General features: G+C 41.9%; 2 protein-coding genes across 3 annotated transcripts in view; one reads left to right on the top strand and one right to left on the bottom strand.

The window, feature by feature from the left end:
* Positions 1–8,383, bottom strand: part of ITIH6 (inter-alpha-trypsin inhibitor heavy chain family member 6) — a 29,735-nt gene extending 21,352 nt beyond the window's left edge. The window contains exons 1-2 of the mRNA XM_070935139.1: positions 8,219–8,383; positions 3,129–3,164 (exon numbers count right to left, since the gene is read on the bottom strand). Coding sequence (XP_070791240.1) covers positions 3,129–3,164; positions 8,219–8,383 — 201 coding nt within the window. The remainder of the gene's footprint in view (positions 1–3,128; positions 3,165–8,218) is intronic.
* Positions 8,384–20,240: 11,857 nt separating this feature from the next.
* LOC139310890 (non-structural maintenance of chromosomes element 3 homolog) lies at positions 20,241–26,230 on the top strand. 2 transcript variants are annotated; one of them, XM_070935137.1, is made up of 11 exons: positions 20,241–20,329; positions 20,820–20,885; positions 21,573–21,680; positions 21,958–22,021; positions 22,579–22,658; positions 23,327–23,421; positions 24,099–24,178; positions 24,264–24,309; positions 24,433–24,495; positions 24,809–24,923; positions 25,851–26,230. In XM_070935137.1, exons 2-11 carry the CDS (start codon positions 20,832–20,834, stop codon positions 25,929–25,931), a joined length of 786 nt encoding a protein of 261 aa, XP_070791238.1. In that variant the 5' UTR covers positions 20,241–20,329; positions 20,820–20,831; the 3' UTR covers positions 25,932–26,230. The 2 variants fall into 2 exon arrangements, with proteins under 2 accessions (XP_070791238.1, XP_070791239.1); XM_070935138.1 differs by lacking the exon at positions 20,241–20,329 and having other exon boundaries at positions 20,827–20,893.
* The last annotated feature ends 745 nt before the right edge of the window (positions 26,231–26,975 follow it).

Raw genomic sequence — 26,975 nt, 5'->3', positions numbered from 1 at the left:
CCTGGAAATCCACCCTCTTTGTGGGTCTGGGGTCCCCTTTGGCTAGTTGGCGTTCCCTCCTCAGAGTGTCCTCTGCAACGAGCTGACTGGTCAGTGAGCCTAGTGTGAGGTATTGCAAGTTGAGGCTATTTAGTTGGGTCATAAAGATGTCCCAGCTGCTATCAAGAGAGTTTATGATTATGCTTATCATGCTCTCTTCAGTGATGATTTCCCCCCTCTGCATGAGTTCTGTCCTTGCAGCATTCATCTTTAAGATGTGCTCACTCATGGGGACCCCTGCCTTATGCTTGGTGGAGTGGAACTCCCTAGATAGTCTAGTGGTGGTGGCTCTGCTTTGGCTATAAAACAGGTTACATAGTTTTTGCATAATATCATAAACAGTTAGATTGTCCTCAATAGATGGATACATAGCAGATGGAATGGAGGTTAACATGATGCAAAATGCCCTGTGATGAATGCAGTCAATTTCCAGTGACCAGGGCTTTTGGGGAGGTTTGTTAGCTAGGAACAGTGCATTCTCTCTCATGAGAGCAACCCTTAATTGTTGGCTCCATTCTATAATATTACCCCCATCTAACTGCAGTTTTGGCAAATTGGCATAATTTGCCCCAGAAATGTTAGTAAGGTTACTTACTGGGGGGAGCTGTCCATGGTCCAAGTTGTGATTAAACTCACAATAAGGCTTTGGGATGTCTGTGGCCATTCTGTACTTGCTTGGATCTATGTAACTTGCTTCTCTTATTACAGGCAGGTACTGGGCATGCGCGAAGCTCATTCCGCGCTGGAGTCCATCGGGTGAGGTTCCTGTTGCTGGAGCTCCCAGGCCTAGGCCTAGGCCTGTCGGTGGGAGGCTGGACCCGCCCCCGGTGGGTCCGAAGATTCCTCCTGAAGGTGGACACCACTGCTGGATGGCCGGATCCCCGGCGAAGAAGGGCAGAAGGTGAGGGGGCGACGCGGTCGCAAGTCGAGGACTTTCGCGGGTCGGCGGCGCGGCAGCAGCGGAGGTCGTAGGTTGAGGATTCCCTGCACCCAGCGGCTCGGCGGTAATGGCGGCGGCGGCGGCTGATCCTCCCTCGTGGTCGCTGGTCCCTGGTCGCGTGGACTGGCCCGATGGGTGTCGTGGCGTTGGTGAGTAGCCGGTTCTTCTCTTCTGCCTCGGGCCTCGCATTGCCGGTGTAGCGGGTGGTGAGTTCGAGTTCTGCGGTTGATTTTTCCTGCAGGTGGGCGGTCTTTTGTGCCGGTTGTTGGCGCGCGCGGTGTTTTTTGTAGGTTGTGACTCGGTTGCCTGGTCTCTGTTGGTTGTCCTGGCCTTCTTGTGCCCTCCAGGATTTTTCTTTGGTTTATTGAGTGCCGCAGGAGGCTTGAAAGCGGAGCCTAGGGCAGCGGTGATGGTCTCGATTGCCTTTTGCAATTCGAGATCGGTAGGTGTTTTTCTTTTTGTTATTGCGATCTCTTCGTGGTCGCTTTCAGAGCTGGGCTCTTCGTAGTCACTTTCTGAGCCCCCCTCGTCTGTTTCGGGGTTCGGGCATTTTCGCGCCAAGGGATTCAAATCCTGGCTTCCCATTGGCTGGTGCTCGTCCCAAGATGGCCGCCGGGAAGGGGGCGCGGAAATGGATTCTGCCGGCTCAGGATCATCGGGTTGGGGTGGCTTACCCTTTTTTGCTGGCTTTTCTTTCTCGGTGGTCTTTGGGGCCTCAATCGCTGCTTCTTGTTGCTCGAAGAGGCTTTGAAGGTCCGCGATGAGGTTTTCTTTGTCGCTGTTTCCCTCCATCAGTTTCAGGATGGAGAGTTTGAATTTTTTCATTTTCTGTGCTGTTTCTTCTTCCGGGGCGGTGATTTCCTTGGATGGCCCCTCTTCATCTGATTGTGAGTCCAGGCTGGAGTCCTGTTCGCTTCCAGCTTCTGTCTCCTCCATGGCTGTGGCTTTGGTTGCAAGCTTCTCAGCCATCTTCTTGGTAAGAGCTCTGGTCTGTGCTCTGTTTGCTTCTTCAGGGTAGGTGTTGGGTTCAGTCATTGTCTGGAGTTATGGGCAACCGACCTCTGCTACCATTTTGTTAGAAACTGGATCTAGCCCAATAACTCAAAGACAGACTCCAATTCTTTTCTGTAGTTTTATTGTTGATCTGTTGGTACTGGAGGTCACTGACCTTGTACCTTTCTCTTTCAGGTATACATCTGGAATCAACTGTGGAACATGTGGTTGGACCTTTTGTACCCAGGAGGAGGGGCTAAGAGGTAAGGAGTGGTTACAGGGATTATGGGATATGTGGTTAGTTAACCCTTGAAGGTCCGGGTGGTCAGGGAGATGTAGTAGTTAGGCATTTATTATGACACTTTTAGAACTCACTGCCCAGGCTGTGCAACATAGAATGTAACTTCTAAATCTGATTAGTTGTAGATACTAGGCCAAGCATCCTACTGCCCACCAGCCTGACCAGGGCCAAAAAAATAAGATGGAAGGAAACCTTGTGTTCTATGGCACAAGACCTGCTGAAATGCTGGACTCTTCCTTGGGGGAACATGTACCCTGTATTCCCAGAATAACCCAGTTAGTTGATTCTGGGTGTTGCCAAAACTGCCAAGGTGATTTGACCTGTCTAGTGGTTCTTTAATTATTTTAAAGAATAATTATTTAATTATTTTAATTATATTTAAGGCATGTGTTTAAATTGAACTCAAGATAAAAAAATGTGTGGTTGAATGGTACCGCTGGTATGTGCCAATTCTATTCCCCTCACAAAAAGTCCTTGTTAATTTGGATTCTGCATAATATCCAATTGATGTCATTCAAGTTACCAATCTGCAGTGGATGAGGAAGATGTTTGGAACTTGATTGGAATCCCAAACACACCTGGTATCAAACTATTTTGTAAATATATTCTGAGAGACTATATTCCCAGCTTTACTTACTGGCCAGCATGCCTCAATACAGGATCTCAACAGGACTTCTAAAGGAATATGTATAGGATTGCTCTGTAAAGCTCCAACTTTATCCTGTTTATAAGCACAGGCTAAAGGACTCTCCCTAGATTTTGATGAAAGAGCAGTAAAATCCCTCCTACCTACCAGATTAGATTGTGATGAAAAATCATTAATAAAATCAACTGGTAAATCAGCGGATTGCCTACCTTGCTTTGGGGAGCTTTCACTTGACGTATAGACCTCTGTGGAAAAAAACAAAATAGTGATTTTCTTTCACATAATATGGCTTTGAAATATTCCAAATGGATGGATATTGCTGAGTGATTTCCAGAGGCCAATACATCCCCTTTTGTATCTCTTCTTAGTTCTCTTTTGATACTTCCTACCAAACCCAGCATCCTTCCTTCCTTCCTTCCTTCCTTCCTTCCTTCCTTCCTTCCTTCCTTCCTTCCTTCCTTCCTTCCTTCCCTTTCCCCCTCTTTTTTGTTGTTTCTAGGACATAAAGACATAATTTAAAATTTTGCTGTCCTAAGCTGCCCTAACCATGTTCAGAAGCATCAGAAGCCAGTTCCAATGGCTTTTGAAAGAATGGCTGATAATTAATTATCATGAAAATGGCTGCAAAAATCCAGACAACTATAGGTGGCATCAAAGCAGTGGTGAAATATGAACCGGTTTACTACCGGTTCGCTGGCTGCGCATGCGCACTGGATGCCAAATGTGTGCTGCGCGTGTGTATGCACAGTGCGCACCATGCACCAAATGCAAGGTGCGCGTGCAGTGCACACCAAAAGGAGGCATGGGGTAAGTAGAACAGCACGCGGGGGGAGATGATCAGCTATGGCGCGCTATCTTCAGAGCCTTTTTTTTTTTACTTTTAAAAGCATTTTTTTACAACCTATTCGCCGAATACCGTGTTTCCCCGAAAATAAGATCCTGTCTTATATTTTTTTGAACCCTGAAATCAGTGCTTGGCCTTATTGCCATGCGCTCAAAAGCCCGATTGGGTTTATTATCAGGGGATGTCTTATTTTGGGGGAAACAGGGTAGGTTGTAAAAAAATGCTTTTAAAAGTAAAAAAAAAAAGGCTCTGACGATCGCGTGGCACAGCTGTTGGATTTAACTTGGATTTTTTTTACTACCGGAGAACCAGTAGTAAAAAATGCTAAAAAACTTTTTAAAAAAAGTTCCAAAGATCATGCGTTGCTCAGCTGATCGTCGGAACTTTTTTTAAAAATATTTTTTACTACCAGTTAGGCAAACCAGTAGCCTTTTTTACTACGGGTTCGGGTGAACCGGACTGGACCGATAGCATTTCACCCCTGCATCAAAGAGCTTGCTGTAGCTCTTTGCTAACATCTAGTGGCTCTCCAAATTCTTGCAAACAAGGTCTGTTAGCCCTAGTTAAATCCAACATGGAACAACGTGCCTGTTGTTACAAAAGAAAAAGAAAAGAAAATTTTATAAAGAGAGTAATGGATCTCGGTCGGGCTTCCATGTCTTATGTTTTTCAGCCAGAATATCATTGGCTGTTGTGAAAAACAGAATGCTAGACTGGATATGACTTTGTTCCTGTCTAGCTTTTGTTATGCTTTCATGAGAACTTCCAGATGGTGGGCTAGAAATTGGGAAAGCCAGAATTTAATCCCTCCAAAAAGAGAAAAATAAAACAAGATAAAGAAAAATGTTAGTTCTTTCCTATTCTTCCCCAGTCTGCCAATTTATAGTGCATGACTTCCAGAGATAGTAATGTTATTATATAGAGTTTGTATTTCTCTCACTTAACTTTTGTTTACAATGAAACTGCAACAGTTCCCATTAGATTGCATTCAAGAGATTCAAAACCATCTAACTCTCTACTGCCAATTAGTTAGCTGTGGATTTTAGTAGAAAAGCTTTAGTAGAAAAGACAATCATAATTTGATATCTCATTATCAAGATGCTTCAGAAAGAAATAATCTATTCAGTGCAAGGGTTCTTCAGGATTCTGCTTTGTCTATGGCCTGTAGATTTTTCTGTGAAAGTAATAATTATCCTCATGTTAAATTATATTCTGTATTTCTGGCACCATTTCTGTGATGAGCTTATCTGATGAAAGTAGGAATCTGCCCTATCTTGTATCATCCTGTGCATATTTAATTTAATTTAAATTTAATAAATAATAATAATAGAACAGAACAGAACAGTACAGAATTCTTTATTGGCCAAGTGTGATTGGACACACAAGGAATTTGTCTTGGTGCATATGCTTTCAGTGTACATAAAAGAAAAGATACATTCATCAAGAAACATAAGGTACAACACTTAATGATAGTCATAGGGAACAAATAAGCAATCAAATCATATTAGGAAACAGTCAATATAAATCTTAAGGATACCAGCAACAAGGTTACAGTCATGCAGTCATAGGTGGGAGGAGATGGGTGATAGGAACAATGAGAAGATTAATATTAATGCAGACTTAGTAACTACTTTGACAGTGTTGAGGGAATTATTTGTTTAGCAAAATGATGGCGTCCGTGAAAAAACTGTTTTTGTGTCTAGTTGTTCTGGTGTGCAGTGCTCTATAGCCAACACATAATAATATGGCCAACACAGTGAGGCAGCTGTTGCCCAGGAGTTCAAGAAGGACATTTTAAAATCCTACCGAGAGTTGGATGGATTTGAACTTGGGACATTCATTATGCAAGAGAGGGGCTTTCTTACTGAGCTATGTCCCTGGCCCTTCTGGGTAATTCCGATAGGATTACTCTGTAAATATTCCCATTGCATTAACGTTTGCTTCTCTCATTTCATTCTTGTTTTGACTGACATGGGGGTTTATGTGCGGAACATATGAGATAGAACTGGATGTAAACAGGCATGTGAGGGAATTACAAATATTGATAACATTTAGCACCATCAGTTTCCATTATTATGAGCCTTGGTAGTACAGTGGTCTAAAGCACCCTGTTATTAAGACCAGCTGCCTGCAATTACTGCAAGTTCGAATCTCACCAGGCTCAAGGTTGACTCAGCCTTCCATCCTTTCAAAGGTAGGTGAAATGAGGACCCGGTTTGTGGGGGCAATAAGCTGACTTTGTATAAATATACAAAAGGATGAAGGCTATTGCTTAGCGCATTGTAAGCCGCCCTGAGTCTCCGGAGAAGGGCGGCATATAAATCAAATAAATTAAGTCTCAAATCAGTCTTAAAAATGAAAAAAAAAACATTTAAAATTTATCCATTCATTACAAATGTAGAAATCCGGAGTGTTTTCCAGTAATAGGAACTATCTTTTTTTTTGAAAACTTTCCTATGTACATATGTGGTATGATTGTTCTGTCCTATTACTTCCTTAGAACAAAGGGTCATGCAGAACATTGTGCCAAAACCATCCTTTCCCTTGAATTATCGGGGGAGGTTATCAATCAGAAGATCAAAAGTCGCCCAGAATCATTTGCTGAGACAGGTAGCTATAAAATCAGATGATAGATGATAGGTAGATAGGTAGATAGATGATAGATGATAGATGATAGATAGATGATAGATAGATAGATAGATAGATAGATAGATAGATAGATAGATAGATAGATAGATAATTGATATAGATAGATGATAGATGATAGATAGATAGACAGACAGACAGATAGATAGATAGATAGATAGATAGATAATTGATAGATAGATAGATAGATAGATAGATAGATAGATAGATAGACAGATAGATAGACAGATAGATAGATAGATAGAGATACTGTGGATAATAAATTTCTTCCTTTTCCTAGACTAAGAAATCCAAAAATTTACCATGTGCTTATGTGCTTCCCACAGTTATTACACCTGTGTTGTTTTTAATGACCTATGTCAAACAAATCACAGAACAAAATTATGAATTCAGCCATAACTTATTTTCAGCGAAGCAAGTTAGTAAATGATATGAGATGAAAGAATATTAGTACGTGATTTTTTTTCAACACTATGCTATTCTGTTTCGTAATATTCTTTGTTTTTCATAGTTCAAATGGTTTCACAATAGTCCCAAATATTGCTATTCATAGACTGCACCTGCTGTGGGCTTGGGTCCTTTAAACTTTGGATGGCAGTGAGCTGCAGCTGCCATGGACCTGGAACCGAACCAAGCCATCATAGCAGTGACTGCTATGGAACTCAGCAAAATTGGGTTTTTCTTTCCTACTAGCAACAATGAAGGTCCAGTTTAATAAGGAATGATCCAAGCCAGTGATGGTTAACCTTTTCAGCACCAAGTGCTGAAACTGGAGCATGTGGGCGCGTGTACTCGCACTGGAGCACCGTAACCTGAAAGAGAGCAGCTGGCCGGCGCGCATGCGTGCGGCGTCCAGCTGCTCTTCCAGGTTCCATCACATGCATGCGTGCCAGCCAGCTGCTCTCTTCCGGGTTCCGGCATGCACATGATAAAACGTGGAAGAGCAGCTGGTGACGGTGCGCATGCCCACAGAGAGGACTCTGTGTGCCACTTCTAGCACGCATGCCATAGGTTTGCCATCACGGATCCAAGCAGTCCATAATAGACTGCTTCTATGGCTGGTATTGTTCCATTGAAGTTAGCGGGCCACATCTTCAACAGTTCATAGTTTACCTAGAGTGTAACTTCACACGAAATATTCCTGGGCGGACTAGAGATCTGAAGTGAAAGGCTTTCCAGCAGAAGAAATAGAACAGGAGTGAAAACATCTCTGAAGCTATGGAATGGCTTTGTTAAAAGTGGCATGTTTTTGATCCTGTTAAATAAGTCAAGGATTTATTTGCTTCTGGTAGGAAAAAAAAAACAAGTTTTGAAGTAATTTAGAAGGCTCTATCCAGCTGAATGGAAAGGCTCTTATTATTATTCCTATATCATGCATAACTCCCCTCACTCTGTTGAGGGGCTGTCTGTCTTTCCCTTGTGCTCATGAAGCATTCTCTGTAACTCAAATGTTTCCTCTGTGCTTTGCCCTCTGAGTTCTGCAAAGAGACATCCACCTGCTATTTCCCATCAATGCTTTACTGTAGAATCCTTGGCAAGTTATGGTAGAACACAGCTAGATTTCTCCTTTCTCCAGCCATTCGTTCCCATCGCTTTCTACAAAGTTAGGAGCAAAACTCAGGATTTCACGGTGGTTAAAGAACCATTGGGCATTGCTGCCTCCAGTGATCTTATTCCCTTCACCACCATTTCCATTTGCTAAACATAAAAAAAAAAAAAAAGATAGGGGGAAAATGCTACAAAAACAACACAGCAACATCGAGGCATCCTTTGGGGCTTACATTTGTTCACCCCTTTGCCTGGACTTACCTCATGGGAAGGTACCTGTATTGGAAGAGGATGTCCCACAATGCTTAAAGGTGCTAGAATCTGAAGGAGAACGAAGAGAGATCTCCGGAGCTGGTCCATGGCTGGCAGGAAAGTTTTGCTTCGTCTTTGTGGAAGGCGCTCCGGATGAGAACGCCTCCTTGGCATCTCTTTCCTTCGTACTTTTGAACCTCAGGTTTCTTCTTGGCTTTTTTTTTCCTCAAAGGATCTATAAATGTAGCATTCATCCTGATACAAGCCTTGATTGTCCATGCATCCAAGACTGGAGAGTGGCCAGTTTCGCTTGCTACTCCATAAGATGAAATGAAAACAAAATCTTCTGAAGAGCCTGTGTCTGTCCTGTTTTCCACACTTGGTGAGGACTTCACAAATCCACAAATATGTTGCATAAATAGGCCCAGATAGGCAAGGGGACAGGAGAAGATCATGGCAAAGTTATCAGCATTGGTCCCAAAGTGTACCTGCTGCACAGTCCTTTGACAGGAGAAGCCAAAAATGTGCCAAGGACTCATTCGAGAACAGAAAATTCCCTAATTCAGTATGTACGTGTATGTTTGTTTGTACAAACCAGAAAGGGAGAGATTTCCTGAGTTGTGGGATTTTAGTGAACTTACCCAGTTTAGCTTCTTTTGGTCCTGGTTTAATCCTCCTACTTCTCAGAAGAGACACCTCCCTCACAGTGGTAAAAGAAAAATATTTCTCTTCCTACTGCCCAAACTGTAGGATAAACAAGCACATTGGCTTGCAAGTCTCAAGGACTCAAATCCTCTCCCCGCTTACTTCTTACAAATGATTCCTTCACTTCTGTCCTGATGCCTCATTAATATTCTTCGGCCAGTGTTTGTAAAATTCTCACTGACTACTTTACACATAAAGCTAAGCCATAATGTGCTTGCTTTGTACTGTATTTGGTTTAGACTGTTTATTTATTTATTAAATTTATTGGCTGCCCATCTTGCTACAGGATAGCTCTGGGCAGCTTACAATCACATTCCTTAGTTGCTTTGTAAACTATGATCTGTACTCCTGGCATTGTCATTTAGTAAACAAACTTATCTTAACTAGCAAACTCAGCCATAATATGTCATAAATTAAGCTAGAGTGCCCCCTCTCTCTTCCTCTTTTACTCTCACATTCGTTCTTTCTCCCTCTACACATACTGCATAGGTTGCTAAAAATAGATAATGGTGTTGACCCTGAGGGGAAAAAAAACCCTATTCTTTCATTAGACCAACAAAAATTGTACAGAATTGCTGCAAATATTTGAAATACATAATGGATTCTTTTGAATCTAAGATTTAAGGCAGATTTATCTTTCCTAAAGTGGAGATTTTCACATGTTTCTGTGACATTTCTTCTCAGGATCTTTTCAAAAGAACTAATAGCAACCTAACTCTATTCTGTAGACCAACCTGCATGTTTGATAGTGCTCAGTCACTCCATCTCGTCATGTAAGCTGGTACAGAAATGGTTCCAGTCCAGGCATATCCTCTTGCCTCCATTTTCTAACCAACTTGTAAACAGGTTTGCAGCATTTTTGTTCAATTCCCTTTCAGCAGGTTTGTTACCTTGGAAAAAAAGTATTCCCATTTAATTGATCTTCGACATCTTAACTGTTTTAGAAGCAAGCTTTCTATGGTATTGTGATCCTCTTTTAGTTTTGCAGTTTCCCTCCAAACTGCAAGTTACAAAAGGTCTCCCAATTGTGTATTTATGTATTTTATTGAAAGGGAACTTTTCCAAGAAATATTTTCATACCAATGGGAAGTTCATTATGTTTGAAAATGTATGTTTCAACATACTTGTCTTGGCCATTTTAAAGCTCCCACTCCCAAGTAATCCTTTCCTGTTTGTGCTCCTGCTGGTTGTTTTGCACACATGAATGCTTAAAAAAAAAGAAAATAAAAATTCTGAATACCAGATCTCTTACTGAATCCTCCTCCTACATATTCCTGTATTTTCTGACAATTAAAGAAGCTGTTGTCTGCAATGAACATTTCATAATAGGATTCAGGAGCAAAGCTTAAGTAAATAAATTAGTATAGCCATAGCAAGAGATGAGGGATTTTGTCTTCTCTACACCAGAAAAATGATGGATCATCAGGCTGCAAAAAATTTGAGGAGTTAAAGATGCCTATCACTATTTCTTTCATCTTATGATTGTCTGGACTTTGGAAGCTCAGATATGGTAGCCTTAAACTTGGAATCTTCTATATGGAAAATACGTGATCATTCATTTGGGTACAACTGCTCTGTGACCTGATTAAAGGCTGTGCAAGATAATTTCCTGCTGGATTTGGTATCATGTGAATTTTGCAGGATGCCAATTCTTTTTTCCTTTTCCAGCTAAGGATATAAAATTAGCTGACTATTCTATGAATTATACAGCAATTTTAAAAAGTATTTAATAGAACTTTCATTGCATGAAATACTTCAAGATCAAAAGTTACATCAGTAATTTCCACTCAATACACCTGAAACCCATGGGGAATTCAGGAAATTGTGGACACAGATATTTGGAGAGAAAGGAAAGGTTTATTTAGGACTAAAGCTTATTTCATATAATAGTTGACCAAGTTTTTACTCAAATGTCTGTTGTGCTTCCTTTTGAAGTAATTGTGCCAAATCTTAAAAACAGATGAGAGCCACAAACATCCCATCCCAATTGTGCACAAGCAGATTATATAAATGTCCTGTACCTTTCCAGTTCATATAATCTATAGTTTTTATTTGAAAAAAAAAATATATTCAGGAAGATGTGACACTTAGCTCAGAAAAAAAGACTTCCTTTCCGTTTCCCTCCCTTATGTATGTGTGCCTGTGATATAAAAAAAAATCAATTCCCTTTGATTGCCAAGGCAAGAAGGAGGAGATTTATTATAGACATAGCAATAGCACTTAGATTTATATACCATTTCACAGTGCTTTACAGATTGTGCCCCCACCATCTGGGTCCTCATTTTACCAACCCTGGAAGGATGGAAGGCTGAATCAACCTTGAGCCAATCAGGATCAAATTGCTGACATTATATTTTCCCAAAGGAGAAATTGAGAAAAATCTTAACAAAGGCAGAAAGCAGCCCCAACAGCCTCCAACAGATGCCTGAAGTCTTTAGAGATGAGTATTTTGTGCCCATTAAGAAGACTGGCTGGGCCAATCTATTCATAAACAAAACACCTTCAGCTCCAGCTGATGGTATTATGAATTTACATCCCCCATCCAAATTCTAAGAACATAATGGGATTAAGCCACCACCATTAGAATAGCAAAAGACACAAGGCTCACTACATTGCACAACCCCCAGAGCATCTCAGAACCCTATAAAAATCCATCCATTCCTAAACCAAGGGGTCAGCTGTCCCAGAACTGCATGCTGTTGTTGGTTCTGCTTATCAATAAACCTTCTTTCTTATGCAGCCTCCATTTTATTCCCGGATTGAAACTGGATCTGGATTTCTCTTCCAACAGTACCACTTGTCTTTGTGAACAGTTGAACTAGAACTTCTTAATGGCTTGATTTGTATTGTAAGATTCTATTGCTTGCTTCTTTGTTCAACTTCCACTAGAAGACAATGGTACATAATTCACCCCATGGAGGTGGGATTAGCAAACTTTGATCCGTTCTAATAAAGGACTATTAAACACTTGTGCAATGACACTTGCACAACCATGCATGATTGGTTTCTGCATCTTTTCATATTGAGGGTGTAGCACTGTGAGAGATATTCCCTCCAATATTAATTTTGTCTGCAATGGCATTCTGTATTTGCTGCATATGTGTCTTTTTGTGCAACTTCAATATTTTTTGGATATGTATTTGCTCTAAAAAATAACTGAGTATTATTCAATTTAGTTAGCACTCAGCATGCTTCCAGTGAATTCATGTGTCCAGTTTAGAGTAAGCATATATGCCACTCAGTTCAGTTAGCAAAATATAGCTTGCTGTTTATTTCTTAAACATCATAAACAGTCAACTGTCAAAAGGGGGTTAAAAAGCGGGCAAAAACAGGAACAGAACAACAATCAAGAGGGGAAAAAAACTATTTGTTTAAAAGTGATTTAGAATGAAAAATGAACAGAACAACTGATTTTATCTGCTGGATACTGTTAGAAACTGGATCTAGCCCAATAACTCAAAGACATGGCCCAATTCTTTTCAGTAGTTTTATTGTTGATCTGTTGGTACTGGAGGTCACTGACCTTGTACCTTTCTCTTTCAGGTATACATCTGGAATCAACTGTGGAACATGTGGTTGGACCTTTTGTACCCAGGAGGAGGGGCCAAGAGGTAAGGAGTGGTTACAGGGATTATGGGATATGTGGTTAGTTAACCCTTGAAGGACCGGGTGGTCAGGGAGATGTAGTAGTTAGGCATTTATCATGACAAAACCCCCTCTAAATGCCTAACTGGGTACCAGGGGTAATGTTTGCATACATACAGGAAATACACAAGTACAGGCATGAATTACAAGCAAACACGCATTTTTGACATTAGGTAAGCATGTTGTTTATGTGGTAGGGGTTTAGTGAGAATATCTGCTGTTTGCTCCTCTGTGTCACAGTGTACTGCTCTAATGAAGCCTATCTCTGAAAACTGCCTGACGTGTTTGTATTTAATGTCAATGTGCCTAGAACGCTGACCTATGGCATCGGCCCTAGAGATCTCTATTGCTGCTTTGTTGTCTTTGTGGATAACTATTGGATATGAGGGTTCAGCCCAGATGTCGCAGAGCAGGTCATCGAACCATACTAAATTGTTTGCGGCCTTTGATAGGCAAACAAATTCTGCTTCCGTAGTTGATGTGGCCACCAGTTTTTGCTTTCCAGTGTACCAATGGATGGGGCAATTGTTGAGTAGTAGCACGTAGCCAGAGGTGCTTTTTCTGCACCCTATGTCCCCAGCCCAGTCAGCGTCAGCATAGCAGGTTAGCTTTGGTTTCTCGGATGTTTCTGGTTCTAGGCAGAGTAGGGCATCCGCACTGAATTTTAAGTATCTGAGAAGTCTTTTGATGGCATTCCAGTGTGTTACCGTGGGCTTGCTTACATGCCTGGACAGTAGATTGACGGCTAAGGCGATGTCGGGCCTGGTCCAGTTGGATATGTACAGCAGTGACCCTATCGTTGATCTATACAATTTGTTGTCTGTGAAAGGTTCAGATTCCTCATACATGGTCTTCAGGAACTCAGGCTGCATGGGGGTCTCGCTGGGTTTCGCTTCGGACATGTTGCATTTGAGCAGCAGCTCGATGATCTTTTCTCTCTGGGAGAGGCGGAAGCCCTTGTTGGTTTTTATCACTTGGACCCCTAGGTATCTGTCAATCTTCCCAAGTGACTTTAGGGAGAAGTGGCTACCCAGGTCAGTGGCGAACTTGTCACATCTGTCCTTGTGTTTGCTGATGTACAAGATGTCGTCCACGTAAACGAGCACACCCTCGTATGTGTTGTTTTCTCTCCTCGTAAAGAAACATTTGTCGGCTGAGGTGGCCTCGAAGCCCATGGATCTGAGGGCCTTGGCCAGGCAGTCATACCACCTTTTGCCTGACTGCTTGAGTCCGTACAGGCTTTTGTTCAGCAGCCAGGTTTGGTCCTCGCCCTTGTTGTACCCAGGCGGCGCTTTGACGTATATTTCTTTATCCAGCTCGGCGTGTAAGTACGCTGTTTGCACGTCGAACTGGAAGACCTCCAAGCCTAGGATGGTGGCCACCACCAGGGCGCTTTTGACGCTTTCCGCCCTGACGGTTGGCGAGTAGGTGTCTGTATAGTCTTCGGGGTATCTTTGGGCGAAACCCTGCGCGACTAATCTTGCCTTGTATAGGACCGTGTTGTCCTCTAATGTCTTAACCCTGAACACCCATTTGGTTCCTATTGGTTTTTTGTCCTCTGGAACTTGGGCAGGTGAGTATACCTGGAGGTTCCTTAGGCTTTCCATCTCCTTCTCCATGGCAGACATCCATTTTTCTTTTTCTTCCTGGGGGAGCCCGAGGATGTCTTCATATGAGCTGGGCGTGAAATGGGTGTTGTGGATGGTCATAACGTAGTCCTCTAACTTCTTTGGTAGCTTGTTTCTGGTTTCTCTGATTGGCCTGCTGGGGGTTGGCTCGGTTTCCTGCATGTTGTCTGCCTCATTATCCGTCAGGTCATCTATCTTCAGTGAAGGGTGCCCTTCTTTCCAACCTTTGACGCTTGCCTTGCGATGGTTGGCTTTGTGCCCTGTGACCTCTCTGACCTCCCTTTCCCCTTGGTCATGCTCGAACGTGACCCTATTGGTTGGGATGTCATTGGAGTGTACCCTCGACCAGTTTGCGTTTTCGTGGAAACTGGCTGATCTGGAAACCACAAAACGGTTATTGTTGTCGACAAATCTGTAGCCCTTTGTGCCCGGTTCGTAACCCACGAACCTTAACCTTTTTGATAATTTTTCCCCCTTTCTTCTTAGCTGCCTGGGAATGTGGACATCAGCTGGGGTGCCGAATATGTGTAAGTGAGCAATGTTGGGCTTTCTGTTGTATAGCATCTCGTATGGCGTCTTATTGATAGAGCTTGACCACAGTCTATTCAGGGTGTAATTGGCGTAGTGTAATGCCTCTGACCAGAAATGCTGCCCCATCCCAGCATCCTCCAGGGCGCATCTCATCATGGTTTGCAACACCCCGTTTTTTCTCTCTGAGACTCCATTTTGGAAGGGGGAGAAAGGTGAAGAGGTGTAATGCGCTATGCCCTGCTCCCTCAGCCACCTTGTGAATTCTTTGGCCATGAACTCTGAGCCCCTATCAGTCATTATCTGCCTTATTCTCATGTTGTGTTGCATATCTACTCTCCTGTGGAATTCTTTAAACCTTTGGAATACTTCATTTTTGTGTCTGAGGGAGTAGACATACCCGTATCTGGTGTAGTCATCTACAATCGTGAGGAAGAACCGCTTCCTATGTCCTACAGAGGGTTTCATTGGCCCTACCAAGTCCATATGCACCAATTGAAAGGGGTATTCCGTGGTTCGTTTGGATCCCCTGGGGATGGCCTTAACCTTGATCTTAGAACGCTTACAAACTGAACACTCCAAGTAGTTTTCGCAGTTCTTTACTTTGAGACCCTCGGTACATTCCGTCATTTTCTTTACAATGGGGAAGCTTATGTGTCCCAGTCTCCTGTGGAGGAGGTGGGCGCAGTTATCATGTAATGGCTTGCCGATAGATACGGACTTGTTTGTCTTCTCATGGCTACTTCCTGCCTCCTGCTGCACCCCCTCTGTTTCTGGATACTTATCTATCCTGTGGTTTGTGCTGGTATCAATGCCTTCTTCCTCCCTTGCATTGGGTGTGAAGTAGGGGAGTCCCTCGTGTATGGTTACCTTTCCTATCTCTTTCCCCTGTTTGATCAAGTGTGCCTTTCCATCTTTAAATTTTATTTCTATATTTGTGTCTCGTGTTAGCCTTGTGATGGCTAGCACATTGTGGGGAATCTCTGGTATGTACAGTACCTCCTTTAAGTCCCCTACCTGTGTGATGTGTACGTTTCCTTTCCCCACTACTCTGACCTTGCTTTGGTTTGCCACCTTTATTTCTGAGTCTATTTTTGTGAGTGAGTCTAGCAGCTCTGGGTTACAGGTAGTGTGACTTGTGGCCCCTGAATCTAGAAGCCATGAGTTTCTCTCTATCTTATGTTTGTCATTTGGGTCATCGTGCCTGATCCCGTACATGGAGCCAGAGCTACTCTCCCTGGAGTGGTCTCTGCGCTCGTGGTGTTTCTTGGGGTTGGGTGACCATCCTCGCCCCCTTTCCTTTGGGTACCTGCGTTCAGGTGACCTTCCCCCTCTACTGCCGTGCTGCCCCCTATCCCTATGGTTCCTGGGGCAATCCTTCTTTAAGTGGTTCCTCGATCCACAAGAATAACATTCTGAGGTATCCCTGGCCCTATCCTGGAAATCCACCCTCTTTGTGGGTCTGGGGTCCCCTTTGGCTAGTTGGCGTTCCCTCCTCAGGGTGTCCTCTGCAATGAGCTGACTGGTCAGTGAGCCTAGTGTGAGGTATTGCAAGTTGAGGCTATTTAGTTGGGTCATGAAGATGTCCCAGCTGCTATCAAGAGAGTTTATGATTATGCTTATCATGCTCTCTTCAGTGATGATTTCCCCCCTCTGCATGAGTTCTGTCCTTGCAGCATTCATCTTTAAGATGTGCTCACTCATGGGGACCCCTGCCTTATGCTTGGTGGAGTGGAACTCCCTAGATAGTCTAGTGGTGGTGGCTCTGCTTTGGCTATAAAACAGGTTACATAATTTTTGCATAATATCATAAACAGTTAGATTGTCCTCAATAGATGGATACATAGCAGATGGAATGGAGGTTAACATGATGCAAAATGCCCTGTGATGAATGCAGTCAATTTCCAGTGACCAGGGCTTTTGGGGAGGTTTGTTAGCTAGGAACAGTGCATTCTCTCTCATGAGAGCAACTCTTAATTGTTGGCTCCATTCTATGATATTACCCCCATCTAACTGCAGTTTTGGCAAATTGGCATAATTTGCCCCAGAAATGTTAGTAAGGTTACTTACTGGGGGGAGCTGTCCATGGTCCAAGTTGTGATTAAACTCACAATAAGGCTTTGGGATGTCTGTGGCCATTCTGTACTTGCTTGGATCTATGTAGCTTGCTTCTCTTATTACAGGCAGGTACTGGGCATGCGCGAAGCTCATTCCGCGCTGGAGTCCATCGGGTGAGGTTCCTGTTGCTGGAGCTCCCAGGCCTAGGCCTAGGCCTGTCGGTGGGAGGCTGGACCCGCCTCCGGTGGGTCCGAAGATCCCTCCCTGAGGTGGACACCACTGCTGGATGGCCGGATCCCCGGCGAAGAAGGGCAGAAGGTGAGGGGGTGACGCGGTCGCAAGTCGAGGACTTTCGCGGGTCGGCGGCGCGGCAGCAGCGGAGGTCGTAGGTTGAGGATTCCCTGCTCCCAGCGGCTCGGCGGCAATGGCGGCGGCGGCGGCTGATCCTCCCTCATGGTCGCTGGTCCCTGGTCGCGTGGACTGGCCTGATGGGTGTCGTGGCATTGGTGAGTAGCCGGTTCTTCTCTTCTGCCTCGGGCCTCGCGTTGCCGGTGTAGCGGGTGGTGAGTTCGAGTTCTGCGGTTGATTTTTCCTGCAGGTGGGCGGTCTTTTGTGCCGGTTGCTGGTGCGCGCGGAGTTTTTTGTAGGCTGTGCCTCGGTTGCCTGGTCTCTGTTGGTTGTCCTGGCCTTCTTGTGCCCCCCGGGATTTTTCTTTGATTTATTGAGTGCCGCAGGAGGCTCGAAAGCAGAGCCTAGGGCAGCGGTGATGGTCTCGATTGCCTTTTGCAACTCGAGATCGGTGGGCGTTTTTCTTTTTGTTATTGCGATCTCTTCGTGGTCGCTTTCAGAGCTGGGCTCTTCGTAGTCGCTTTCTGAGTCCCCCTCGTCTGTTTCGGGGTTCGGGCATTTTCGCGCCAAGGGATTCAAATCCTGGCTTCCCATTGGCTGGTGCTCGTCCCAAGATGGCCGCCGGGAAGGGGGCACGGAAATGGATTCTGCCGGCTCAGGGTCATCGGGTTGGGGTGGCTTACCCTTTTTTGCTGGCTTTTCTTTCTCGGTGGTCTTTGGGGCCTCGATCGCTGCTTCTTGTTGCTCGAAGAGGCTTTGAAGGTCCGCGATGAGGTTTTCTTTGTCGCTGTTTCCCTCCATCAGTTTCAGGATGGAGAGTTTAAATTTTTTCATTTTCTGTGCTGTTTCTTCTTCCGGGGCGATGATTTCCTTGGGTGGCTCCTCTTCATCTGATTGTGAGTCCAGGCTGGAGTCCTGTTCGCTTCCAGCTTCTGTCTCCTCCATGGCTGTGGCTTTGGTTGCAAGCTTCTCAGCCATCTTCTTGGTAAGAGCTCTGGTCTGTGCTCTGTTTGCTTCTTCAGGGTAGGTGTTGGGTTCAGTCATTGTCTGGAGTTATGGGCAACCATCCTCTGCTACCATTTTGTTAGAAACTGGATCTAGCCCAATAACTCAAAGACATGGCCCAATTCTTTTCAGTAGTTTTATTGTTGATCTGTTGGTACTGGAGGTCACTGACCTTGTACCTTTCTCTTTCAGGTATACATCTGGAATCAACTGTGGAACATGTGGTTGGACCTTTTGTACCCAGGAGGAGGGGCCAAGAGGTAAGGAGTGGTTACAGGGATTATGGGATATGTGGTTAGTTAACCCTTGAAGGACCGGGTGGTCAGGGAGATGTAGTAGTTAGGCATTTATCATGACAGATACTGTAGCAATTATTACCCTTTTAAGGTTGATTGGTTGGTTTGTTAAACTGCCATTTCCTTTAAACTATTTTGGTTTCCACACCTCAAACAGTGACTTCTTTCATTCTTTTTTTTTTCCAGAGTCACTAGCTTCTAATCTTTCTGCCAAAGGCCACATCCTTCACTGTTCTGCCAATACTGGCCCTGGAAACCAAGTAGGACTAGGTAACATCTTAATATACAATACATAGCCTGAGGTTTTTAAATGAAAACCACATCACAGTCCACCGTGGTCTGTTTCTGTGTTGTTACTAGGAACTGCCACAATATTTTCTAAATATGTGCAGAAATCGGTAGCTGAACAGTATCACGACTCTATCAACATACAAACCAGTAGTTTCTAGCTCCTACCAGGTGATGCCAAAAACACTGCTTGAATGGGAAACTTCATACTCTGCTTATCATCCTAATGTGAGATCTGAAGAATGGTGAATTAATTCAAGAGTGAGCATGGTACTATAAATGTTCAACTTATTTAAATAGAGTGGAAAGTTACAGAGGAAGATAAGAACCTGGACATTTGATTTCAAAATGTACAGTATTTATTACTTGTGGGACTGGCAAGTTGAAGGATTGCTTGGGAGTTATCTCCAGCCACAATAGCAATTTCTGCATTATTCGCAACTTAGCAATTTAGTAATAGGTTAGCAGGAGGGTTACAAAGCCAAAAAGAAGGTATTCATAAAACTCAGACTTTCCTTAGTAAAAGAAAGCCTTGCTTAAATGAAGAGAATTTAGTCCAAGTTCCAGGACACTGCTGTGGTGGAGGCAGAAGAGCAATATTGGTTGTAGGACATGGTATTTTAAAATTTTGTGTTTTATGAAACATAAATAAAATGAAAATGAAAATCAGTCAAAGTCAAGTTTTACTTTATCTTCTTTTTTTTTAGAGAAACTACATAGCATGCCAATGTTTTGTGATTGGCTGATTGATTTTTTTCCCCCACCATTGGATTTTTAAGCTTGCTGACATATACCACATGTTAAGGTTGCAGTTTTATTTTTATTTTTATTTATATGCAACTATTTGCAACAAGTTGCCCATTTCACAAGGTAATGGGCTATGGGAAGTTAGTGCTTTTTCTGTGGAAAATAAATTACGGTCCTTTTCCATTTATTATTTGCACAGCATCTTCCATTATTCCTGATCATGGTGCTAGGGGTATGATTGAAACAATGCTCAGTGGATCTGATAAATCAGATCCAGATTTCAAGAAATTTATGCTATTTCTTGTTCATGCTATTACAAAGGTCTTTAAGATGCCCTAATGATCTCTGATGATTGGAAGAAGTAGGAGCTTCTATTTGTCCTGACCCAGCATTTCCTCTACAAAGAACTAGAACTCCCAGAATTCCCGGTCTGTAATAAAGGGGGACCGCGGACTGGGAACCCTAAATGTTGCAGTCTTTAATAAACCTAAGACAGGGCCACCCTATTCAGGCTGCAAATATCCTGCCAGCCCTACACAGCAGCAAAGATGTTGCTGTTTCTATATCTCTTTGCTGCTATCTCCGGAGTTTGGCAGCTCCGATGGCCTCCCTCCTCCGCAAGCAGCGCCGCCGCCCCCTCCCCCCCCCCCCCCATTGGAGAAGGATATACCGAACAACGCTCGCTACCCGTCAGGCGTTGCTAAGCGACGCTCAAGAAGGAGACTCCGCAAGTAGAGGAAGGGTTCACAGTGACGCGCGTGCGCCGTTGCAAAGTTCTACCGGCCGGGCGGAAAGAGAGGCGCATGTGCAGTGAGGCCGCGGACGGAACCGAGACTAGAGGCTTTTCTAACAAGAGGAAAAAGGCGGACTGAGTAAGTGTGTTGAGAATTAACCTTCGTGCCTGGAGGTCCTGCTAGTGCGAGCAGAACCAAGTCGTCTTTCTGGGTTGGGAGGCCGGAGTGGCACTTTATAAGCACTGTCTTTTGCATTGCTAGTTGCTGTGTCTCGGCTAAAGGCGAAAGACACCTAAAAAACAGAGACTATGGGAGTCACGAGAATATGGGGACTATTTGGGCTGGCACAGAACTGTCCCTGGGTAGAAATTTAGTCCAGTGCTGGGTTTTCCCACCAGAATAAACTTGTTGGAGTTCAAGTGTTGGATATTGGGAAGAGACCTTCTTGAGGAACTAGAGGGGAAGATCTGCTAGTTTAGGATCTTGGAAACCTTCCTTTTATTTACAGGTAGAAGAGGCTACTTGCTGGTCACCTGTATATAGACAATTGACAAAGGTTAAGGACTTTTGCTGCACCTTCAGAGACTGGATATGAGCGGTAATAAATTTATTTTCTTGTTCCATTCAGGTCTATTTCACCATGTCTCAGCACAGGCATAGTGGCGGCAGCAGCAAAGGATCTGGCTCTTCAAAGGTATGCCAGTAAGTGTAGGATACACCTGTAGGGGAAGGCTAGCTTATAACTAAGGTTCAGAATAGGTGATGTAAAAGATGCACACATTTTTTTTTATTGTTAGAAAAGGGAACAGGACACATAATGTGATATTTCAAAAATAGCCAATTTTAATGTCATCTTTCCCATACTCGGATGTGATTAGAATAGTACAAAATATTTGTGACACCTTGAATTGCATGAATATATGTTCTTAAACCCTTATTTTATTAATATAAATAGCCATGCCTTTTTTCACATGTGGCGATAGGAATCTGTGGTCTGCCGTGCCTGTGCCTGTATCAAATGAAAATGGAGGAAATATAACAAATTCATGTTGTTGCTTGCCGTTTTTTTCGTGCAGTAAGACAAACGGTGCAGTGGTGCTTGAATGAGCTTCTGAAGGAAGTTCTTGGCAAATCTGGCTTAGTGTTTAGTACAGACTGATCTGTTTACTATTTTATTTCTTCTTATTATTTTAAGTCTCCCCTTGTGAAACAGTCTACTTCAGTGCTGCCTTGTGCATATTTATCTAGAAGTAAATTCTACTGTTTTCCATGAGATTTACTTACAGGTAAATATGCATAGGGACATGGATTTAATAATGGAAATGCAAAGGCCCAGTAACAAAACAAATCTTTCAGGGACCATCCATTTGCTTTTGTCCAGGTACGGCATATGGAAGTTGATGAAGAATTCACTTTAAGTCAGACTCAGACGCTAAGTCAGGCGCAACGTAACTTGGAGCAACACTCCGCTTCTGAAGTGGAACAAAAAGTGAGGCACTTTTTATACATTTTTGAGGGCTTCTTGTTATGACTGGCTATAACCAAAGATGTATGCTCTGTTTTAAAATAAATAAGTACACATTTTATGATTTGTAACAGTTATCTACATTGTAGCAGCTTTCCTGACCTAGAGATTTTTTTAAAGTTACAGAACGGCTAGGGACACTGAAGACAATATTTATAGGAAACTTAGATTAATACTGTACTCATGGAACTGTAACACATGCACAAGTCTGCCTGCAATGTTTGTTATATTCTCTGTGTAGGTAAATGAACTGGTGCAATTCCTTCTGATCAAAGATCAGAAGAAAATTCCTATTAAAAGGACAGGTAAGCATGGATTTATTTTTATTTTATTTCATCAGGGGGACTTGGATTCAGTTTCCAGGGTTGGAATACAGATATCTGCATGTGCTCTGTTTTCAATAATTTCTGTTCTAAGATTGAGTTTTTCAAAAAATGGGAGCATTTTTATTATTTTGGTGAGCCTCTTTCCCCCAACTTTAATCCAGTTTGTTTGGTTTTTTTTGGCAAGGTCATTTAAGAGCCACGGAGCAGGATAGTAAATATATAACAATTAGTAATGCTAAGTAAAGAACAATCTACTTTATGAGTGCTAAACTAGAAATTATTTGGTTTTTTAACGTTTCTGTCAGAATGTATGCCATAAACTTCATTGTTATTTGTGTTTAATTTGAGTAGGTCCAACATTACACAGAATGTTGTACGTATAAGTAGCATTCATCAAAAGAACATAAGATTAAGTGCAACTAGTTCAAAATTCTAGTTGCCAACTAAAAGCACTTGAAACCCCAGATATGAGATCAGTCTCTTCCCATTCCAGTTCTCTAGGAACTGATAGATCAACATTATTTGTCTTTTTACAGATATTCTGAAATATGTCATCAAAGACTACAAAGATCTCTTTCCTGAGCTCCTCAGACGAGCCAATCAGACTCTTCAACAAGTGAGGAATCCATTGATGATTTTAGCATATTTGATCAATCTATAAATCTTACTTTCTGAATGAAGAAGCTAGTCTAAAAATTTAGCAATAAAAAAGTTTTCAGAGTGGGAATCCTGCAGCACAAAAAATCTTGTCTATCCTAAAGACTCACTATTGCATTGACTATGATCCATGAAAGCTTATATTTCAATTAGTTTATCAATTTTCAAGATGCTACAAGAGTATGTAGAAAAGGTCATTGTAGGATATAATGAAACCGAAATACTCCATTGACCATAAGCAATGAGAAATCTAGCCTCATAATTTGGGAAATGATTTGCCCTTGTCATCAAAATGACTGGCATTTCTATCTTAACCTGAATGAATGGAGAAATTTCAATAGATTGTAAATGTATTATATTTCTTTTTTTTTAAATTTGGTTAATCTAGGCTTACAGTTGGGGATACTAATTCAGGCTGAACTCTTTGTCAACAATCTAGAGTCTGAACATTTATCATAAACAAGATAACTTATACAACTAATGGAAATGATAGATTTTATTAATTATTTATTAAACATATCAATTTGTTATGTTTGCATATGAGTTTTCTCTCATTTAAAAAGAAGAGACAATAATAGTGAACAAGGAAGGGAGCTCTATTCTGATTTATCTTTCCTGTTTTCTCAGGTATTTGGACTGGGACTTGTGGAAATTGACCCAAAGTACCATTCCTACATCCTGATCAGTAAATTTCCTCCTTTGGAAGCAGAGATTGCGAATGAGTAAGGAAAAGGGGGAATGTAATGCCTCTGTTTCTGTGCTTCTGTGTTGGCTAAATTTTGTGTAAAACCTTGTACAAAACACGTCAAAAATCTCTTCATACATTTTGAAATGAGCAATAGTATTGCTTTTTTCTGATAACATGGTTTCTATATTCCTGCATTTTGAGATACTAAGGTAGAGATCAAAAACTTTTTCTGGGCCACGTAGTCTTTTAAGTGGTATGGCAGAAGCTAAATTTCATTTTGTTTATATTTAAGTATACATTGAATTAAGCGTACTAAATTAATTAAATATATGATTTTCAGTCATGTGTTTAACCATTCTCCCTTTCTGACATATTGAAAAGTGTCTCAAATTGTAATAACAGAATTTCATGGGGTGCCTTTTCAAAAGTTTTGGGAAGTGCATCCCCCAATGAGATTTCAGCTGGTGGCCCTATGCCTGAGGAGAACCCATGTATTCTCTAAGCTTTGGGAAATGGAGTTCCTCTGTGTTATCCCATGCTTTGTGCAGTCCACAGATCTTCTTTCATTAGTTCCTGGATTGAAATGTTAAAAGTTTGGCTGAAAAAAATTGTTTCTCACTGGGTAATTCAGGTTTCTTTTGCATTGCAAATCCTGTCTTCACTTCCAGACTAAGAAACAGAATCTTTTTTCTTTTCTTTTCTTTTCTTTAGTGATGAGAACACTCCCAAGATGGGCCTTCTTATAGTAATACTTAGTCTTATCTTCATGAAAGGCAACGTGATCAAAGAATGTAGGTTTCACTTTCACTCCTACTTAATTTACCCTGTTTCTTAGATAGTTTCATATGCTTACTGTTCTCTTTTGTCTTCATGCAGCTGCTGTTTGGGAAATGCTGAGGAGATTACATATTGACTGTTCTGGGTAATATTGGCTGCTCTGAGACAGCACTGAGAGATAAATTCAAATATTTCAATGTGGTTGGATGAATCGGGGAAGAAAATCTCCTTTGTCTCCTGATCTGAGACATTCTTTTTTTTCCCCCAGGGGAAAACACAAAATATTTGGTGATGTGAAAAAGCTGGTGACAGAGGAATTTGTGAGGCAAAAGTGAGTTGGGGGTTGCAAAGCCTTTGTGCTATCTTTAGTGCTCGAAGAGAAATTGATCATATTGGTTTCAGTGAATGGCAGATGGGAATTCAGAATGTTTTGCTTGTCTTTTAATGGCTAACATCTGGATCTTTTAAGAAAGGGGATTGGGATAGGATTATTAATTAGGATACAGGCTAATGGGAAATCTCAAACTATTTTCTTCCAAAAGGCAGGAATGATATCTTTGAGCTGAATCAGTTATTCTACTAAATAATCTGTCTGGTGCTTACAAAGGTTTTCTTTCACTGATCACATCATTCTCACTTCCTAGATATCTGGAATATACACGTCTCCCACACACAGATCCTCCTGAGTTTGAGTTCAGATGGGGACCACGGGCTTTTAAAGAGACTTCCAAGAAGCAGATCCTACAGTTTGTTGCTAAGGTAATGACTAGACAGGGGAAAGGATTGGACTTTGTGACATTTGGTTTCATGGTTAAGGCACCAGACTAGAAACCGGGAGATTATGAATTCTAATCCTACTTTAGCCATGAAAATTGGCTGGCTGACCTTGGATCAGTCACTCTCTCAGTCCAACTTACTTCACAGGGTGGTTGTTGTAGGAAAAATAGGAGGAGGAAATTGTGTTGGATACTTTCACCACCTTGAGTTATTTTTAAAAAATAATAAAGGTGGGATACAAATAAATATTCAACTTCTGCATTAAGGATAACTAAGGTTGTAGAATTAAAATACGTTGGATTAATAAATGGGTCTGAACAGTTGTACATTTTGACATGGAACTTGTCCTTTTCATCCTTTTTTAATATTTTACCAGAAACAGGATCAAAACACTGAATGATGGGAGTTATGGATTTTGCAGAAAATTGGCAATTTTCTAAGTACTCACTTTAACATCTAAGCTTTCCTTTCTGAATATACTCAGCTTTTTGTTGGCAGTTATGCTTGCTTGAAACAAGTCTTAGGGCATTAAAATGTCTAACCGTTAACAGATCCTGTACTGTTCTGATAAGAGCCAGTGTAGTTCTGTGGTTAAAATGTGGGCCTTGGAGATCTGGGCTTAAGTTCCTTCTTGATGTTATTCTCTTTCAACCTTGCCCGGCTCACACAATTCTTGCTAGGTTGGTAAAGTTAGAAGAGAACCCTCATACATACCACCTTTTGCTCTCTGAGAAAAGATTATAAATAAAATAAATAAGCAGACAGGTAGGCAGACAAAGCTGTACAGCCTAAATCATGTCCGTACGATTTCTATTTTCCTTAATAACTTCAGGGAGGGTATTGCAGAGAATATGGTATATCTTTTTATTCTATTTTCCTAATTGGACTCCTTTGATTTTCCTTGATTAGATACAAAATCAGAATCCCAAATCTTGGATGAGTCAGTACAATGAAGCGGAAGCAGAAGCTAATGCGGTGGGAAAGTTATAAATATTGTGGTGTTGAATTATAAGGAACTGTCAAAAACTCCTCCCTGGAACTGCTAGAACCACTGCCTGTTTTCTGTTACTATTCTTGGTAGGATTACCAGAGCCCCATTTCATGATCTGTGCTTAATACATTCCCTGTTTTGTGAAGGAAAGATTCCAGAATAGACTGGACCATTTTATTGGTTATGAAGATAAAATTCTTCTCTAAAACTTGGTAATTACTCAAGCATTAGCAATAGTATTTTCTGGAAATAAGATGATCGAATATCTACTGGAAATAAAAATATTTTTGCAATCATTTTTCTTTGCTATATTTTCTGTATTGCTTCCCACTTCATTTCAGTTGACATATATGGTAGAGTCCTGTATTCATTCATCAAAATAAAAATAAGGTATATTATCTTGGCAAAGCTTCCATTGGATCCTCTACTGAACCTAAGTGCTTATTTAATTCTCTCTAAAGAAATGGAGCTTTAAAGGTGTTTACATTTGCCAGGATTATGCTCTGTGTTTTTTTTTTTTTAAAGTTTATAGTTGATTTATTCTTTGTTTAAAGAATTTGATGGATGGGACTCAATTATTCATCTTAGGTTGGCAGATCTATACCTTGAGTTGCCTTTGGATGAGATCCCAGAGGTGATTTTTTTCAAGAGGCAACTGGACTTTGTGGTTTTTCTTTGAAGACGTTTTGTTTCTCATCCAAGAAGCTTCTTCAGCTCTGACTGGATGGTGGGGAATGGAAGGATTTATACTCCTTGCAAGACAGCTGGTCATCCTGTAGTCTGCAATTTTTCTGGAAATCCGTTCATACTCCTGCACCATTCGAAGAGTATTCATCCCAAAGTGCATCGCTAAAAGTCTATGGAGATTCTCAGTCATCCAGGTCATGGTTGTCCCAAAGGTGCTTTTTCAAGAGGCAACTGGGCTTTCTGGTTTTTCTTTGAAGATGCTTCGAATGGTGCAGGAGTATAAATGCATTTCCAGAAAAATTGCAGACTACAGGATGACCAGCTGTCTGCAAGGTGTATAAATCCTTCCATTCCCC

This window comes from Pituophis catenifer, unplaced genomic scaffold (genome assembly GCF_029215685.1).
Source record: "Pituophis catenifer annectens isolate HBS135680 unplaced genomic scaffold, rPitCat1.0.hap2 SCAF_2, whole genome shotgun sequence".
Taxonomy (NCBI): Eukaryota; Metazoa; Chordata; class Lepidosauria; order Squamata; family Colubridae; genus Pituophis; species Pituophis catenifer.
Note: the sequence above shows the minus strand (reverse complement) of the source record. Positions and strands in the feature narration are given on the sequence as shown.

Coding starts and splice junctions, on each gene's coding strand:
- LOC139310890 (XM_070935137.1), top strand. CDS start 20,832: ATGTCTCAGCACAGGCATAGTGGCGGCAGCAGCAAAGGATCTGGCTCT. Junction 24,310..24,432: donor TTACATATTGACTGTTCTGG/GTAATATTGGCT, acceptor TTTTTCCCCCAG/GGGAAAACACAAAATATTTG. Junction 24,924..25,850: donor TCCTACAGTTTGTTGCTAAG/GTAATGACTAGA, acceptor TTCCTTGATTAG/ATACAAAATCAGAATCCCAA.